Here is a 20,384-nt window from a genome sequence, read left to right as displayed (position 1 = left end):
TAAATGTCGTGGGTCAACTGCATTCCTCCCTCGTATTATTTCAGAATGGTGTTTAAACGTTATCTTTAAGGCTTGGCTTTGATTACACAATAGATCTGAATTAATGATAAAATGATATGTCCCATTTCCCTAAATACCCTCGTAAAACGTAACAAGCATGATTGTGCTTTTGCTGCAAATTTGAATCTTTATTCATATCGACTTGTGTAGTTGAGATCTTGTTATTTTAATTAATAATTTTATTGTTGTCGATGACCGCTGGGCGCATAAACCCTTGTGTGAGATAACTATCTCCGTAGCAGCTGTGAAGGATAATCCCTTCACTGCACGTATTCAGATTCGATACTTTGTTACATCACAATACAAGACAGCGTATACATCAACAGTGAACAGACTCATCACATTACAATCGTTTTACTTTTAAGATCGAAGAAACTAATTTTTTTGTTAAAGTAATGCATTACTGAAGTTGTTATTTATTCATGTCGAACATATTGTGCGATCATAAGTTCAAGTTCACTGGCTTGCCACTTAACGTTTTAAAATCCTTGATCATTTGATCTGAAATACAACTATTAACTCTCTATATTATCTTGAAATATTTTGATGAAAGAACTTCAAACATCCTGATTTAGTTCGATGAATGATAAATTACTCAATATTGTATCTTGTCAGCCGAAATAGGGCAAATTATTGCAAACAATAAACGCAATTGTTTAGGAACTGGAAATTCGTTTATGGTTTTGCCAGTAGTTTCCTTCACAATGTTTTCACGCTTTTGCCATTAAAGTTGCTCAAACATATTTTATGTTCAAGTTCTTTGTAGTTTTACCAACATTCAACTTTGATATTTATATACTGCACTGCCAACCACAATCAAGCAACATCACTCCAACGCGTAATCAATATAAAGACCTGGTAGACGTTCCTCTAAAGTGTGTTCGAAAGTCCGCTTGAAATTGACAGAGACCTACAAAACGACTCCTCGTCTTTTAGGTGTATTTGCTAAATGACATGGAGTGCACGATATGGACATTGCTGTCTGCAATTTTGCTTGTTTGTAGCGTGCAACAATGAATCACGATGCATCTCTTATTGATGTACCACTCGATTTTTATATTTCGCCCTTCTTCATGATTTCTTATTTTTTAAGTTCAGCCTTTCCGCATGGCACTCAAAAGTTGAGGATCGGCGGTTCATAAATAGGGTAGGTCGGGTAACCGAAACCACACTATTTTTCTGCTCTGCATAATAGCAAATAGAAGAATGTTTCGATACCTCCGGTAGTTATTCAATTAGAAAACAACAAAGAACAGAATGATAAAACCTCATGAACTGAAACAGATGGCACTTAGGGGGCGTACTGACATGAAATTTAATCACCTCATTGATGAAATACGGTAGCAATCATTGACACAATATGGCAAATTAGACGGGGGAATTCATCGATCGGATTTATTATGGATTTGTCTGTACAAATTCACATACCTTCCGGCTACACTGCAAACAAGTATGGTTTTTTGACATATTATTAAGAGTTGTGACGTTTTTCATAATGCATAACCAAATCCGTGCGTAAATATTTCTTAACTTTAAAGTAGACGTGCGCGTTAGGGAGGCCTGGGTCGACATTGCAACTGATGAGTAAGAAACAATGAATCAACCTTTTGGTTAGTCTTCCTCCTTTTCTTATGGTTGCTACGTGGAATACTGCTTGAAGGTCTTGGTAATTCGATCGGCCACAAAGGTAAATAAAGTGTAATTCTGTAAAGGTGTTAGTACTCGCGTCAGCGCATCTTCAGTGGCCAAGCAGTGTTCCTTCGAGCAAAAGATCCCATGGCTGAATAGGCCCACAAATTGTGTAATTGCTAAGAGCCATCACGAGGTAGTCATTGGCCAATAAATTCCATTTACAAAAGTCCTCAGTGCTGCCGTGTAAACGTCAAGATTATTTCGAACATAGGCTAACTAGTGCGGGCTTACGAGCGACCTTGAAATAGGTCAACTGGATTATACTCGGCAGAAATGTCTTTTTTAAGGGCAGAACAAGATGTTGCAAGCCCTTCTGCGTCACCTAAACTACCCCAATATGGCTTAATTTGTATCTTCACTACTGATTCGCCTCGCCGAATATTATTGATGCTGTTGGCAAAAGGCAGCAAATGATAATAAGGGTTTTCACGCACGGCTTGGTTAGGGAGACAGTACCATACCGACTAAATTAGCCGTGCGGATCGGTTGTTGATTTTATCATCAGATCGGGGAATCATGCATGCATTTTACCCATTAGACTGCAACTCGATTAGGCTTTCTCCTTTGTCTACGTTTTTACTATCTTGCAGACGATGTTTCAGACACTTTTTATCATGACTGACTCCTGATACCCTAGACACTGAAAGGCGAGAAAATTTGAAAGGGCACACAAAGTAAGAAAAGGAAGCACAATGTGGGAAAAAGTGTCGGAAATGTCAAGAGTGAACGACAAAGGCACGATATATATTAATGGGTGGCTTGGCGACATCATTGGGATTAGCAAAATTGCATTTGCAGCGGCGTAGTAGATTAGCAAGGAGAATCTAAATCACGTTTCTAACTAATAATCGCGAACAGCCAGGCGAAAACTAGACGACAAGACGTCATTTAATTGACAAAATTACACGGCGATGTCTGAGAAATGTTCGTTACAGAAACTCGTGGACATCATGGAGTTAAAAAACTGTTGCTTTTTTAAATTTATCTTTGCTTCCCTAAACTTTGTTACCTGGAGTCATTTACCTATCGAAAAGTGAAAAAAGTCGATGCAACACGACACATTATCTAATAAACGTCCATTCAAAACACTCAAATACTTCACGAGCCAAAGCATTATACACAAACAACATAGGCAAAAATGAACTGTTACAACGTAGACCTGTGATTTCCTTTCTTATTTGGATTCTCAGATCTTTACAATACTTTCCTGGCCTACCGCTTGTGCATGCTCGTTTTGAAGCTCTTGAAGTAAATAAAAAGTGAAAATTTAATCCCAACTCTTAATAGTGTTAACACAAAGATAGCGGTCATTTTGAATTTCATGTGTTGCTAAATGTTCGGTACTTTGCTTGTCTTCTGCCAAATTTGCTTTTTAACTCCCCCGGTGTACAGAGACTCAAGCCAGTTTGGCCCAATTGGTTTTAGTTTTATTTCTGCTTCTTCTTCCACCATATGCATTCCTTTTTGAGCTTTGTCCTGGGAAAACCACTGCATGTAAGCACCTCAAACTTGGCACAGGACGGAAAGCCTATGTTAACTCCTGCACTTGATCTTTTCATTACGACTGACCACGACGCCTTGTGTCGAAGTCGGATTATCCGAAAATGTTAAAATGTTTTCCTCTCGAGAACCAGAGCGCAAGTCAACTCGAAATCTGGCATGTATTCTTGCAAGCCCCCGCACTCTTGAAAGTTTGCCCACGAAAAGCGATCGGTCTCGTGCTTTAACGGCAGCATTGGATTGTTGGAAAACTCCCATTCTATTTTCAAACCAGGGGGCTATTCATATTGATGTGAGTACTTGCAAGTATATGGAGGGCGTATAATGCATACGTCACTTGGTTATATCAAGATTTGAAAATCAGTGTGGGACGGTTCCGTCTTTGCTGTTTGCAGATGATGCCAAACTTTTCAGTTGTGTTAAAACTCTTGATGATAGCAAGCACTTACAAAAGTCTGTAGATAAACTTGTTCAGTGGTCAAAAATTTGGCACTTAGATTTGAATGCTAGCAAATGCAAGGTACTTACCATCACCTTAAAAAGAAACCTATGAAGTTTAATACCATGTGGATAAATGTTTGCTCGATCATGTTTCTCACATTAAGGATTTGGGTATCATTTTTGATTCAAAACTCACTTTGTTCATCACATTGACTCTATTGTGAGTAAAGCCAATCGCATAATTGGTTTCATTAAACGCAATTTTAATTTGCTGTCCTTCGACACCTGTTTACTTCTATGGTGCGTCCAATTTTATAATATAATACAGTCATTTCAATTCAATTTCTGAGAGTCAGGCAAACCGTATTGAGTCAATTCAGAAACGTTTCCTTAGATATTTACATCATAATCAGGGATGTCACAGTGACTTTTCATCTTGGTGTATTTGTGACTATAACTTGCTCTGTAATCTTCTTAAAATTCAACCTTTGTTCTTACGTACGAAACTATTTGATTGTATGTTTGTGCGTAAATGCCTTTTATCTTCTTATGACTCTACAGATTGTACAGGTTTTTATGGTCTATGCATACCTAGATACACTGCTAGACATAGACCTCTATTACATATCCCTCATTGTAGAATTGATGTTACAAAAATGGCCCGATTGGACGTACGTCACGACTTTTTAATGATCTGATTGATAAGGTTTGCGATGTCGATGTTTTTGAAGAATCTCATTCAACTTTTAAAAGACATGTTAATTTGTTTTTGTCATTGTTTGATTTTTAGAGTACTTTTTTGTTTGTTTAAATTTTATTGTATTTTATCCTTTTATTTTATTTTCTTGTCTGTAAGTGGCTGCCTGATGGCGCTGTTGATGAGCAAATAATATAAAATAAAATGAAATAAAAAATAAAATAATATTTAACATCCACTAGGTCCATTACTCAACTGAGTATAGTCCCCTGTCCATGCATAAGCCCCATCAACTCAAGTTTTTGAAAATAGTTTACATTCGTTTATAGGCCCATAACCTAGTGCTACAGAGCAAGGACTTCAAATTTAAAATAAATAATAGCATAACCAGAGTACCAGCCCATTATACTTATTTTACTATAATAAATGACAATATGATGAATAGAGTGAAATAAACGCCATACGCTACCCAAGGGGACAATGTTGGTCGAGTACGGTATTGTCTATGGGAGGTTTTGGCTCATAGTTTATCATCTTCCAAATTGTTATTTAAAGGTTGTTTGACCTGAAGCTTCCAGTTTTTATTGAAAATACCGTGCAGTATTCTAAATAGTTTACATTCTGTGAAAGTCCTCAAAAATTGAAACGTACATACGGCAATATGAACGTTTGACACTGACCTAGACCCAGTGCATTGTCAACGGGAGAATGTTATCACTTAAGTTATCTCCCACATTGTTATTGAAAGGTTAAGTTGAAACGTTTAGTCATTAAAGATGACAGTTGTGAACAATAACAGCACACAACAGAGGGGTTAGGTGACTAGAAATCATGACAACATAAATCTTCTGCCTACACTTTGCTGCTTGGGTCATCAATACTTCAATATAACCTGAAACTTGCGCCCGAAAGGCGCGCCGAAAATGGAAATGGCAGGAAATGAAAATGCCAGAAGGTATTTGGTAAATATATACCACAGCCTGTCCAATCCAAACACAGTCTGAGCTACTTGGACGACGACTGAACTTGCAGACTGTCTACAATCAACCCCTGTTTACCTGTCACAAATTCCAGAAAATTGCGTAATGGCTACAGTTTTTATATCTGAGCTACGATTTTGGGGAACCCCTTATTCAATTAGAGCATCAGTATGTTGTATGCACGTTATCAATTATAGGTTTACAAATACTGTTCGATAACCAAACATTGCTAGAGGCTCGTCATTTGATTAGCATTTGTGACTGCGAAGCATAAATTATTTTCTTCCTCTTTTGCTTTTACTTTAGTATAAAATGGCGTTTTTGCCAACCCGCCTGAGCCCAGGCATTGCTTCTCATAGTTATATTCATTCTTCGCTTTGAATGGAAATCATTAAAAGTTTCCATGAGGAATCTGATGACAATCCCAGACGCTCAAGGGAACAAGTTGCCTCAATGGAAAAGTTTAGCACGTATTTTAGATTGAAATCTTCATATCTGATCGTCTGTGCGGTGGAGCAACTATCGAGAACTATCAAAACCAAAGAGACATTAGTGCAGAAAGTCACACAAGCAGAAAGCCTCATAAAGACTTTCTATCGAAGACATCGTACATATTCTGCATTTGACAGGCTTGACAATTCTCTAAAGGAGCTGTACAAACACGATCTGAACTGCAATTATCTAGACGTTCAGCAAGATTGAGTTTAGGCGTCTACTAGTGGGGTGTTGACACTGTGACGTGAAGCACATAAACACCGTAGGGTGATATCATACCCAACACAGAAACATCGATACGTAAACACTGAGTAGCTAACCCGGTTACTTTACATTTCTATACATTTACATACTTAACATAGCAAAGGAAAACAGCGAAGATTGCGGTTGCCATATTTGTGGCAATCAATAGAGATCGTCTGTGGCCGATGGAACGTCCTGTTTTGGCTTACTAAGATAGCCAGCTAATGGCATTTGCGAAAGCTCTCGCACAAGCCAGAAGGGAAACTAATGTTTTAAATTTCACTGTAAAATTTATTTGCTTAATAATTTTTCAAAAATAATGCTTTTATTCTGATTAGAATGGCGATACCGCTCGAAAATTCTCGGTATTGCAGCGTTTGATACTTAGTTTGCTTTTGAAAAAGGTAAAGCGAGAGATAATAATTGAGTGTGACTGAACCTTATTATCTGATTTGTGATTGCGGTATATGTAGTGTAAAATTTTTGAATCGATCAACTTTGTGAATGAAGGTATTCTCTACTAATTTGAATGTCGCCTTGGTGTTGTGCCATTTTTCACATTTTAAAGAGAGTAATACCGGAAAAAGACCACAGATAGCGTGACTGTTTTTATAAGCTGCTAATTATTTTTATACTTCAACGCTCAAATATAGGAGTCAAATATAGCGGGATTAGAACAGGCCTCAGTGATAACGTTTTCAAGAAACGCTTTGCCAATCTCATGCAATCTCTTCGTAAAAAGGCACATGAGAAGAGTTATGAATTACCAAAGCTATCACGGACCAGACATTTGATAGTCACGGTTGATCTTATCCGTGGAAACGAGTAACTCTAACACAAGAAATAGATGCAATCTCTGCTCATTAGAAGAAACTGTAAATAATTATTGGTGATAAATCAACGCCACCTTTTATAGATTGAATTCAAATTTTAGAGAGTCAAACCAATATTATTTAACAATAAATTTCCATGCATTGAATACATTATGCAAATGTACAAGAAAATACAGAAATCAAGGGATAAAAAAATGTATTAAACATTTAGATAAGGCGGTACCATAATCATGTAGTTTACGACCTATGAATCGATGAACATGATATTTTAATATAATTAAAACATTGGTGGTCATTTCGGTCATTGCTTTGTCCCCTGTAAGTGAGCCTATATTGGCGGCTGGCCTGTGATAGTCTGCATGTGTGTCTTAAATATATATGTCGTGAGTGTGATCGATTTTATGTCTTCGATATCTGACAGATGTCTTTATCAAATGCTCCGCGATTTGGTAAACTGAATCTTTGGGCTTAAACTTGATCTCTAAAGTTGAGGATGTGTGTTGACTAGAAATTTTAGCTCGCGTTCTCACACACGTGTAATTGATGTACAAACGTTTGTCTATTTGTCTGTATGTCAATATATTTATAGGTGTCTATTTGTATACCAGTCTGTCTGTTTGTCTGTCTGTCTGTTGTCGCAATATATGTATCTATGTTCGTGGGATCGGGATCATATATGGTGCATAGATACTGCTTGGGAATGGCAAGAACTGAGTACCTTGTAGTAGATGTGACTTGCAAATTTAGTATCATATCCCTTGAATCTTTCTAGATATGTCAAACAAAGAATCACGTCACTGTTTTCAAGCGCAAGTAGTATTTTCATCACGATGGCACTATTTATTTGCATATTAAATGAAATATTCTAATTGGGGATATATCTGGATTGACTCTACCAAAGTTGATGAAACTTGACTATTGAAAAAGCTGTAACATAAGTGAAAGTCAAGTGTATTTTTACATCAGCAAATAAGTAATTTGCAAATTTAACAAACCTTCTTATTAAGAATATATATGGGACAGACTTTGTCAAAGTTGATGAAACATTCTATGTACGTACAAGCATTTTTACATCGGGTGATTACTAATTAGCATTGTTAATGGACTTTATCAATTAGCGGACATTACCCACGTGGATGAATTCTGCTCTGTTAGGGTATGATTATGTAACAGGACATAAAGACATTTGACATTTATATGTCAGATGAATGATTATATTCATATTTAATTACCTTAACCAATTGATAAAATTTAACTGCTAGGACATGGCAAAGTTGAGAAAACTTATTATTTCAGATAAGACGATGTTATTACAGTAGTGAAGGACATATCGCATGTTCATATGAATATGTGAATATTCTATTAAATTACATATGAAACTTATAGGACTTGACAAAAGGCAATTTAAGTTGTTACATAAGATGACGATTCAATGATATAACATTTTTGGAAGAAATTTAGCATTTTTTTATGGTTTCCATTTTTTTCAGCTAATTACTATTTTTTTACTTACCAAATTTATCGAAGCGATGCATGATAAATATTGCCCATCATGTTGAATATTATACAAATTTTAATGAAGTCAAATAAGTAATATTGTCAGAGAATTTAATCTAAGACAACTGCAGCATGTACTGAAACACGAGGGCATTTTTTGTTCATATCTGTGTCATACCATAAATAGAACACAGTGAATATGTCGATTTTTCACGCACAGTTACTCATGGACGCGGCCTTTAGAAAAGTTGTCCATATTTCTGAACGTAGTGTCCAATAGAGCTGAAGTACTGTAGCTCGAAGTTTTGCCTGGGTATATGGGTCGGACGAAAAATCCGACCCAAATACCCAGGCAAAAGAGCTTTTTTAGTTCATATCTGTGTCATACCATAAATAGAACACAGTGAATATGTCGATTTTTCACGCAGAATTACTCACGGACGCGGCCTCTACAAAAGTTGTCCATCTTTCTGAACGTAGTGTCCGATAGAGCTGAAGTACTGTAGCTCGAAGTTTTGCCTGGGTTTATGGGTCAGACGAAAATCCAACCCAAATAGGCAAAACCGCAACCTACAGTACTGCAGCCATATCCGATATTGCTCTTAGCATATTGTATGTGTAAATGCCAATTTTTGTTGCAGCAAACTTTCAGTCATGGAAAGAGCCATTTCTAAACTAAGTAAATAGGCAAAAATGCCATGGAAATACTGTTATATATCTTCGATTGAGAATAACAGTAACAGTTTAGCAAGACATACTTTGCTTTACCTTGGACATCCTTGAAATATCAGTCAATCAAACTTTTTACCAACTCTTTCTGACCAACTCGGAACGTTTGTTTGAAAGGTTGGACTTATCTGCATTCGTTATGAATAGCGTTCCGAGTTGGTCTCCAAGTGCCGACACGAAAACAAATTTTACTTGTCAAATTTAAATCCAACCCACCACAACAAATGATTTGATCCAACCTGATCTTATATGTAAGCACCTGAAGCAAATTTTATACAACAAAATCTACCTATCTGACGACCGCGTGTATGCGTGAAATAGCTCAGTTGGTAGAGCAACCGAAATGTATTCGGGGGTGCACCGTGGGTTCAAGTCCCGTATGGATCACTTTTTATTCGTCAATGTATTTAATAAATTTCGTATGGTGAGTCAGTTCACACTTAACCTTCTTTGGCTGCTTTGGCTTTGCATCATTCATGTGATTGATCCTCATTACCACAAACCGATTCCTATGTTGGTGTCTTGTGCGCGAGACCCTGTTGAATCCAGTATTGGATGATGAGTTAAGCTGTTTTACTCACCATTCACGCACAACAGAATGACGAGTTGCCCCTTCTAAGAGACAGGACCGCCCACATTGAGCCGTCTTATCCATTAGCTAAGTTGGTAGAGCAACCGAAATGTATTCGGGGATGGGGAGTGTGGGTTCGAGTCCCGCATGGGTCACTTTTCATTCGTATATATATATATATATATATATATATATATATATATCTATATATATATATATATATATATATATATATATATATATATATATAATATATATATATATATATATATATATATATATATATCCTGTCCATAAATTATGTACCATGCTAAACACTCTGCGGAGTCAATGTGACCAGAGGGGAAACTCTTATGTATCCAGTTCTACTAACGCCAAGGTTGCATCTATGGTTTTAAGTATGCAGTTGAATGGTTAATTTTCAGTACAATCCCCGTTCCAAAGCAAAGCTCTGCAGTACTTTGTCAAAGCTTATGTCTATCTTCTGCTGTCAACACAATTTGAGTGTTTGTGCAATGGATGGTTGCAAAACAATTGAGTCTACAATTTATAATAATTATTGTGACTTACCCAACATCACATAGCATCCCATCCCGCAATGTGATATTTACATTTGCTTTTTATTCGTAATATTTACTTTTATATTGTTTGCTTCTTTATATATGTCTAAGACCAGATCAAATTTACTATTCGTCCGTGCATGTTTCTCCCTCGACCCGATTACTCAGGCTTGACCTTTCTTTTGGAAGGAAGCCTCTCGACATCTTGTCTATGCATACACATGCTAGCTTGTGACCAATGAGGTCCTCGTTTTATAAAATATTTGATAATATGCAGCCATAAACCAGAATACTATTTTGAAATTCATTTCTTTTCGTTATCTACATTCGTGAAGCAATGCCGAAAGTCTATACGATAGAAATCAAGATAACAAATGGGTTTTCCACTAGAAATAAACAGCATCGATAGCAGAAAATCTTGCCGTCAGCACGCATACAAACCGTGTGATAATATCCCTGATGCGATGTGCCGTTAATGTTTTTCGACTTTACAGAGTGAGCGTATGCCTTGGCTGCTGACACTGCAAGGGCGAATGGTTTATATAAATTCACAATATGGTGATTTTGAAACGATATACTATTTAATCGAAATTGATTGTTTGAATAAATTCAGTGAATACATACGTGATTTATTAGTTTGAAATTGTAATGCCGTCAATAGCATTGTCTTTACTTACTCCCCGACCCCCCACAGTTTTATGTGAGGAGATGTTTATATTATTTCAATGCTCCGGGTTTTCTTCTTACTTCTAGTATAACAACCACGTAATACAAGAGACAACAAAGGTGCCGTCATGTTTCCCTTCTTGTAGTCATGTTATTCAGTGCTTTTAGTTCGCTTAAAAAAATTCACCCCTCGTAGTTCACGCCTCGAAAATGAAAGATTTAAACTTTTGCTCAAACCTTCCTCAAGCTAAATGAAAGATTTAAACATTTGCCCAAACTTTCCTCAAGCGAACTATTACCCATTCTCTTTCACAATCAAGAATACCCAGATATGAAGTGAAAATGTGTTTCAGTATATTGCAGTCGTCTGTAAATTTAAACTTTTGCCACACGTTTGCAACTTCATTGAAAGTGGTATGATCAACATCATGAACAATATTCACCACAGATCAATTACAAAAGTCATTAAGTATATAAATATGTAATTAGCTGAAATAAAAATACTAAATTTCTTTGACTGCTGTCATTGTGTCACAACTTTATATAGCAAGTGAAATTGTCTTTGGTCAAATCCTTTAAGCTATTGATGTCAAGTTTTGAAAGCTCATTAGATATACAAAATATAAATAAGCTGAAATGAAAATGCTAAATATCTTTCACTAATACAACATAATTGTTTCACCAATATACTCAGCAAGTTTCATAAACTTTTTAAAAGTCCTTCCAGTCTGATATCCCTGAAGATATTTAAGTTAGTTAAGTATGCAAATTAGTAAATCGCTGATGTAAAAATGCCAAATAACTTTCATTTATATTTTATCACATTTCTTTAGTGAACATAGCAAGTTCCATCGACCCTGAATCAAGTCACTAAAGACGTATCCCTCATTAGAAAAAATCGTTACATATGCAAATTAGTAATGATATTTTAAAACTTAAAAACTGACTTTTGGTAATATTATATCATAGTATCTACAACGTGCATAGCAAGCTTCATCAACTTACGAAAGTTCATTAAAACGCAAATTAGTAATTAACTACATTAAAAGTGCTAAATGATTTCCATAATGGTTTATCTTAGTATCTTCAATGAACCTAGCACGTATTGTCAACTTTAATTACACAAAGCCAGATAGACGTCTCTAATTAGGAAATTTCGTCGAATATGCAACTAAGTAATTAATTGTTCTAAAAAATCTAAACCGAGTTTTGCTCATTATTGTTTCTTCAAACAAGTTTCGTCAATTTTGAATATATGTATGTTTTTCTAAAATCATGAACTATGCAAATGAGTATGAAATATGTAAGCCACACCCACTAAAATCTGATAACTTCGTAGCATTATCCGATAAGCAGCTCTTGAGATATCGCGCCGACAGAGAGAAAGACAGACAGAGAGACAGACAGACATTGCTGCGACATTAGCTCTAGAGAAACGAATTACCAAATATTTCCCGATATTTGAAATTAAAAATGGAAGCCATAACCAGGTTATCTCTATAGGGAAAATAAAATTCCCGATTTTCACAAAACTAAGCAGGAAAAAACTTTATCTACTTTGTAAGCTTCAAGTTGAGCCCCGAAAAGAATCTTGCAAGAGTTCAAGTGTCTGAATATCTGTCTCCGAGGCACATTCTATTTTAAACACGGTCCGAAATCAAGTTAATAGTAATGCTGCCATCGTATCCACGAAAATATTCTCGTATTTTTTACTGACTGCAACAATATACTCAATTTTCTACATTTGTCAGCATAGTAGTTACGGCAGAAAATAGGGCCCAGGGTATTTGTTACAGCTATTCAACTTAATGGACTGTGTTATTTTTCGCCCAGCTGCACCCGGTCGTCAATGAGCGACTGCTAAGAAATCTTAGACAGGCTTTCTCTGTAACTGCCATTCTTCTAGTGTGACTCAAAGGTTTTATGCAAGAGAGAGAGTTTATTATGAAACATAGGTGATTCTAAATGTTAAACAATGCTCTTATCTTTCAAAGTTAGCTGCCTTTGTTTAAATATGTCTCACTCATCTACCGTTTATGTAGTTTTCTTTGGCATTGTGCTATTTGCAAGTTTACCCAACTCATTCACCTAGCTTTTCACGCTCTGTGCTGTGAAAATCATTCGGTTACCGTGCATATCTTTCGCGCTGCGACAAACTTTCTTCATGACCTTTCTTCGATGTTTAAGGCATAGCTCTATAATTTCGCACAGGTAGTGACGGAAAACAGGGCAAAGGTACGCCTTGTGGCGGGCATGCCCGCGGGCAAGAAACAAATAATTATGCGTGTTAGCCAAATGAGGTCTGTCGACTTGGAAAGCTAAAGAGTTTTGAATGGAAAAAATATATTAAGTATGTCTGTGATGATATCGTCTTTTGTCTGATCACAGACAAATAGAAACAGACTTGTAACGGGTATTGTTCAAGGCGTGAAGCGGTTGCGTAAGTCATCCATGTTCGCCTCGCCTCCGGTAGCTCTCGCCTCGCTTTTCCGAAGAGTGCCGACCATGCACCCTTCGGAAGTTTCGGGATTTTCGCCAATTTTTAAGCGAAAGTTTGTTCGGCAAAGTTTGTGTTATTGTTTTCATGTGGTGCTGAGTGGAATCGGCATGCTGGCGAAAACGGGAGCTTCGGTAAAGTGAGTTTTTACCATTTTAAAAATTCCTCTCACATTTTTATGAATATATAATGAATGTGTTTCAACCAAATTTGAAAATCTTCTATCGATACTGTCTCGTTTTACTCAATGGTTTACGGTCGTCTATTAAAAGTTGGTTATCGAAGGACGTGTTTATGAAACTGCGGGCGTGTTATGTTTTGATTGGCGTGAAGCTGTGTTTCTGGCCTGAGAGTTCACCAAATAAGTCTGGTTGCTACGCGACTAGCAGCACGATGCCATCTGGTCGTACTTTTTGCATAATCTCGTGCAATTATAAACCACGAACAAAGGTCTCAAAAAAATCAAACACCTGTGAAGCTCATTTTAATATAAAAAGGCCATGGAACAAAAGCCATGCCACGTTGCTAGTCTGTTTCTTCTATTTGTCTGTGGTCTGATGTACAGATGAGCGTGTATCGGGTCGGATTAGTCCGTTTCCGGAGGTTGCTGGAGGGACTGATCACGATGATGTAGGACCAGAAAGAAAATATATATAATTCAGGGCCGCGACATTTAGAAAATAAGAGGCGATTTTCCTTGTTAGGCCAATAAAATGAGTATATTTCTGTAACCCTGTATCCCCTATTATACCCCTCTGACGCATTTTTTAAAATCACGTACATGTACGATTATTGTCAAATTTAGCAAATGTTGATGGGTCCCACCCCATTAAAAAAGAGAAAAAAGTTCCCGACCGATCTGTTCTATTCCTTAAAGGCATGTGACAGAAATACACACACGTTTTTTATCAATTCCTGTATTTTCTTTCTGAAGCACTGCAATATGAGAATATCAAGGTAATGTAGTTTTTTCCCAGCGACTTCAAGTAATTCATCACCGCCCGAGACTAGGGAACGCCACATATCGTGTCTATTGACTCCATCGGTGAGATATTCCGTGTAATCCCACAGCTAGCTAAGGATTTTGCTGAATACACGCCTACAGAGGAAGAATACATGATTTACATGTCTTGAATACCAGCGAAATATGACCAGAGACACTAAGGCCTTTTCTATAACAAAGTAGTTTGTAAAATATCACTGCCAGTAAATCAAATTTTAATTTATCTTTTTAGCACAAAAAGTAAAGCAAGACTTCAAAATAAGAAAAACAACAAAAAAATAACCAGAAATACTTACAGAAAAAGGAAAATCATATTTCTTCGGTAACTTACGAGTTGAAAATTATCTCCACCATGATTCCATGACAAGTATTTAAAAGATAGCAGACGCAATGTTCAAGATCCACATACTAATTTACAGATTTAATTTAAGAGGAAAATATTTAACACTCTGTTTTATAAAATCGTATTATTGAATTTTCCCTATTAACAGGTCTACTATTTGATATGTGCAAATACGTCACAGTATAGAAAAAATCATGCGAGGAAAGGATAAGAAATATTAATTTGATGTTCGTACAGTGTGTGCTTGCTCTTTTTCCTGAATATTAGGGTTTCATAGATTTAACCAGACCATTTCAAGACATCTTTCTTTCGTACCGTCCTTACTTGATTGGATTACGCGAAAGTATAATAAATTTTCACGTGTCTAGGCATATTATAATATGTTTTGCGTCAAAGCCTTATGCTGATTATGCTTCTTGTTGAAGTAATAATCGCATTGACGTGTTGTACTTTAAAATCGGTGATTAAATCACGAAAATTGAGGATACACAGCCACGGAATAAATTCTGATTTCAATAAATATCTATAATACAATAGTAATTTAAATTTTCAGACATTTAATAATAACATACGTTTTCGTATAAATACCAAACACTGTTCATTTTCACTTTTAGTGTTGAATCTCCAGTACTGAGGCTACAAAAGTTTTCTCCCTAAGTTTTTAGCCATCTCTGAATGGACGATGAGGGTATGTTGAAACTGCATATGGCAGTGCAAAACGATGGGCTTTATTATTAAGCTACTTATTGTTATACTTTAAAAGATTAAATGTCTCTTTAGACTAAATGGTGTGATCGATCTTGTGACATCAAAAGGATGCGCTTTTACCCGGATTGCCTCTTTAAACTAAGTGGTGTGATCGAACTTGTGGTGTCAAAAGGATACGCTGTATGAGGACCGATAAACCTAGTTGGAAATGGAGGAATTTACAATACTAAGGCGATGCAGGTTATTGCCTGTCGGTGCCCAAATCAACAAGTGCGCCATGACGAAGGCTTCTTTCGCTCACACAAAACAGAAAAGAACTTCGGTTTGGTAAGGGCAAATGTAAATCTTTTGTATTTTTTATGCTTTATCCATCGTCCAAAGGCGTACATGTATTTCCTTTTACAGGATCCTGTATCTTATGTCCATGACCGAGTGAAGCAACGAGGAATAAAGTGCCTTGCTGATGGGTACGAGATCATGCACGCGTAACAATCTTATCATCCTGAGTCTGCTACTCTTGACTGTCCCTGGTCTCGAAAATCATTACCCTAAGAAATAGAGTCCACTACCCGACCAAGTGGCCCATGTTGCCTTCTTTTTCAGGTTCTTTCCGGAATCGGCCGCTCGTCTACTCAATCAATTCACTCACAGATAAGTGTACAGCGAGTTGTATTAGAAAATCTTAATTATTCACAAATTTGGCTTTCAGCCAAGATGAACTCATAAGTGGTAAGAAGCTGGTATGAATTCGCAGCGGATTATCTCACAATATTACACATCAATAATTCAATCTATCCCAGCGTAGGACACAACAAATATTATATTGGAAAGCAAAAAAGGCTAAACTTATACATTTCTACAGCAATAACAGACAATCAAGCCTATGCCAAATATGAGAACATGAACGATGAAATACACATTCATGTTGAGAGAGAGAGAGAGAGAGAGAGAGAGAGAGAGAGAGAGAGAGAGAGAGAGAGAGAGAGAGAGAGAGAGAGAGAGAGAGAGAGAGAGAGAGAGGGTCAATTTACTTACGTGCTGTAGGAATATTACTGTCGGGCACATCCCAGAGCTGAATATCCAACGACCGTACATGATGGTAGGAAAAGTAAACGGCATACAGAATATGGCCATCGTCAAATCAGCCAATGCAAGGTTCATCAGAAACCTGTTTAAGACTGTTTTGGCTCGACCAAGGAGCAGTACTACGATGACTCCGATGTTTCCAATGATCGAGAGTGCAATATTAATACTAAAAGCGCAAATTAAGGCTGTTCTCCACTCAAAGGGAAGTGACATCTCCTCGTAATCCATGAATTCTTCAGTCACATTGTCACTTACTGTGTCGTTCTCGACAACCGTTGCCATTGCCGCCCGCTGTCGAGAGCGGGTAATTTTAGCCAGTAACAGTGCTGTGAGTTCGAGCAGTTGCCAGGAAGGTACTGTAAAGTTGGCGTCGGTAAAGTTGGTTTCGTAATTATAATAGTAATCCATATCTTGGCGTCGATGTAGCCTGTGTGAATATGAGAGAACTTGTGATACCGTTCAATACTCGAAAAATTCACGGGCGATTCTTGAATACCTCTATTTGTTGCTGATCATGCGACTGAGTCAGACGACTAATTCTATTTCGGTGGACTGGGACCGAATCTGATAAATACAATCTGATGATAGGTCATATAGCTGAATTCTTTTTTACTGGTTCCAATACGTATACAAGTAGTCAGTAAACAATTTACCTTACTGAAATGACTGGGTGCCGTAGCGAGCTTCTAGCTTTCGTCAACGATGGATTCTTGCGCTGTGAAAATAGAATACCGTTGTAATATCCGTCGGAGGAACACTATCAAATATCGATTGCCCAGGGCTGCATGTATGTCATTGCTATTTATGTAAAATTGGTCCACGTTCTGCAGGGCTCCGCGTGACGTCTGTGAAGCCTGTTTGTCCCGCGCATGCTCATCTCCAGGTCCACATTCCCTTAAGATAGTAAGCTACCGGACCACATGCCGGGTGTATAACTTGTCACATGCAAAGCAAGCGAGACGCATCCCTCTTCGATACCAGCCGCATCCTAATGGCAATGGAAAGATCTAGGTGCTTGCTACTGCAAGGCTTCTTATCGGAAAATGAATAAAGATCACAGTGGAACTATGTCCAATGAGTCATGACAGATGTGAGGGCACGCGCTGTCGTTTGTGATCGGCATCGAAACCACATTGTTATTGTTGACTTAGTATCATTCTTAATCTTAACAAGATAGGTTTAACGATGACTTAACATATTTTAATGGGTGTGCTAGTTTCAATCATATCTGCCGGTGTGACAGCCATATTTAACATTCGAGCACGTACAACTTATCCCTCATACTTTGATCATGATTCAGATGGGCACATGTCTATCTCATGGTTGTGAAATGTTGCGCCCTCTATCATCAAATGTTTAGCAGCCTGAGGCATTTAGTAAAATAATTTATTTTGAAATGAAATGTAACTGGTTACATGCACATTTGCCAGCTGCTAGTGTAGGTTGCTTTTCATACGGAGATCCTCGGATTTACAAGAACTATTTGCAGAAATTGTCAGACTGCGCCTCAGCCCTACTAAACGAACACAACCGTGAACTTTCGGAAGCTACAGGCCGCAAGTCAAGATACTAAAGAAATAAACATGCTGCATGCTGATCTACGGGAGATTCGCGGGTATTTAAATTTTGCTGTCAACAGTAATATCGTACATCAAAACACGCAGGATTTGCTGACTAGCTGCTGTGACTAGTTGGACTCTAATTATTTATACACATTGTTCGGATCAAAACTACAACAAATGCTTTGAGTATATAAAATGCACGCCTTCTGACTCTTAAAATACGTATGGCGGACCGAAAATGACAAAGAGATCTTGGATTTAGTCTCAAAGGAGTAACCTATTCGAACCGAGAATTATGCAAATTACGCTTTGTTAATCAAGCAATCAAAAAGTACCTTACCTATAGAATCCTTTTCTGCTGTACAATTGCTACTTTCCAAACAGTCAAACCTTTCACACTTGGAAAATAAGGAACGCAAAACTTGGGCAGCGCGTCTGTCGTACAGAAAGTCGTAATGCTTTTCTCCGGCCCTGTGGTGGCGGTATTTGACACTGGCTAGCAGTCCAGAGATATCACAGTGTGCAGCGAAAGACTGTTTTCCTAATCAACAGCCATATCGCGTTCATTCTTCCAATATTCTATCAAGAAAAGCACTAACATGTAACAGGTTTCACCTGAGAGTCAGGGCTGCTTGCTTTATTGACGAGAGATGCAATAAAGACATGTAATACTGTCAATTATATTATAGCTTTGTCAATACCAGTGAAATTTGTGACGTCATCCCGTCATATTATCCTCGATAATGGCCTGAGATGTTTTTTACATCTACAAATCCAACCCCTCCTGGCCGACAATAGACTCTGGTAAACTTTACCCTCCATAATGTACTCAGATTCGCCACGCATATTACGTCGCGCAAAGTTTGCTTTCGTCCCTTATGGACAGGGAGGGGGTACATTAACGCTTCATTAAATGTACATATATGCAATAATTTTTAGGATTTCTGACCCCATCTGGAGTATTCAAAAACAGCAGGGAAAAACATTTCTCAGATGTTGAGATTACTTTGTTACTGCCAGGAAGAACAAGCTCCTGCTGCAAAAGTCGCTTTAACGACAAATTTCCACTTCAGTCTCATCGGTATGCCAACTAGTACCACTCGCTGATGCTTCTATATACGTGCTTACGATTCATTCGACTGTACAGAGTTGCTATTTTGTTTGCGCTCTTCTTCAGCAAGGAAAAGCAACCATTTCTGAAACCATTTTCCTTGGGCAACATTTTCATGGCGGCAAGACTGTGATAAGTTGATGCAACATTGCGAGGACTCGACACTATGATCACTACTCGCTGTGAGTTAAAAAGCTTGGCGTCTCTAATAAAATGAAACTATAGACACATTTCTGTCTATATCTAAAGTGATGTATATGTTTTGACAAATACGCTCGTAGTACCCAAACGCACTAGGCACGCCTTTGCTCAGACAGGCACACAGATCTTCGAAAAGCATGCTTTACCCTTAAAGCTATGTCGAGAAATACTTTTCCTCTCAAAATCTCAAGAAACCATAGCAATTTGTGATATGCCATGACAAATCAGTGTACGGCGACGTTTCCAAAAACAGGAGAGCGATTATAGCATACTGACAGCCCTCTAAAGTATAAGTGGGAAAGCTGAGTGTACTTAGTGCAGTGGTTCAGAAAAGCCCCCTTCCCCATATTATAAAGATACAATAAATCACCTTAAGGCCGCTGGTTTAGAAGTAGAATGTAGTACAATATACTCAACATGACCAACATAAGGGCCAGTGGAAAATGATGTATGCAAGACACTGTTGTGAAGTATCAAAATCTCTTGCGAATTTGATTAATGTCGACTAAGCTTTGGTAAGAAAATGAATTTAAGCTCGGAGCAATGATTTTCCAAAAAACATCAGACTCAATGATGTTATGAAATTTTAGATATTTTTCGCGGCCCGTTCAAGTTATGGTAATTTTTGTATTCAAAATCTTAAAAACACAAAATCGAGAAATATTTAAAAACAATTGGTTTTCACGTGACACGTACTGTCTGGGAAACATATGTCTGTAAATTCACATTCCCTAGCATTCCCTGGGGTGTTTTTGTGATACTTTGCGAGTGCATGTATGCCTTACAGCGTACATTTATCGAGGGCTTTCACTCCGCTGTAACAACACTCCTGATTTTAAATGCATCGCATGACTTTGATTTATCATGACACAATAATAAATGGCGAATATGATAAGGTCGAGAGGGAAA

At 37.4% G+C, this 20,384-nt stretch overlaps 1 protein-coding gene across 1 annotated transcript in view; it reads right to left on the bottom strand.

Moving 5' to 3' along the window:
* LOC139122314 (substance-P receptor-like) overlaps positions 1 to 17,406 on the bottom strand; it is a 36,685-nt gene extending 19,279 nt beyond the window's left edge. Inside the window, exons 1-2 of the mRNA XM_070687711.1 lie at positions 17,255 to 17,406; positions 16,551 to 17,028 (exon numbers count right to left, since the gene is read on the bottom strand). Coding sequence (XP_070543812.1) covers positions 16,551 to 17,009 — 459 coding nt within the window. The 5' untranslated portion in view covers positions 17,010 to 17,028; positions 17,255 to 17,406. The remainder of the gene's footprint in view (positions 1 to 16,550; positions 17,029 to 17,254) is intronic.
* Positions 17,407 to 20,384: the final 2,978 nt, after the last annotated feature.

The sequence above is a fragment of the Ptychodera flava genome, chromosome 22 (genome assembly GCF_041260155.1).
Source record: "Ptychodera flava strain L36383 chromosome 22, AS_Pfla_20210202, whole genome shotgun sequence".
Taxonomy (NCBI): domain Eukaryota; kingdom Metazoa; phylum Hemichordata; class Enteropneusta; family Ptychoderidae; genus Ptychodera; species Ptychodera flava.
This window is presented reverse-complemented; position numbering and strand designations above follow the sequence as displayed.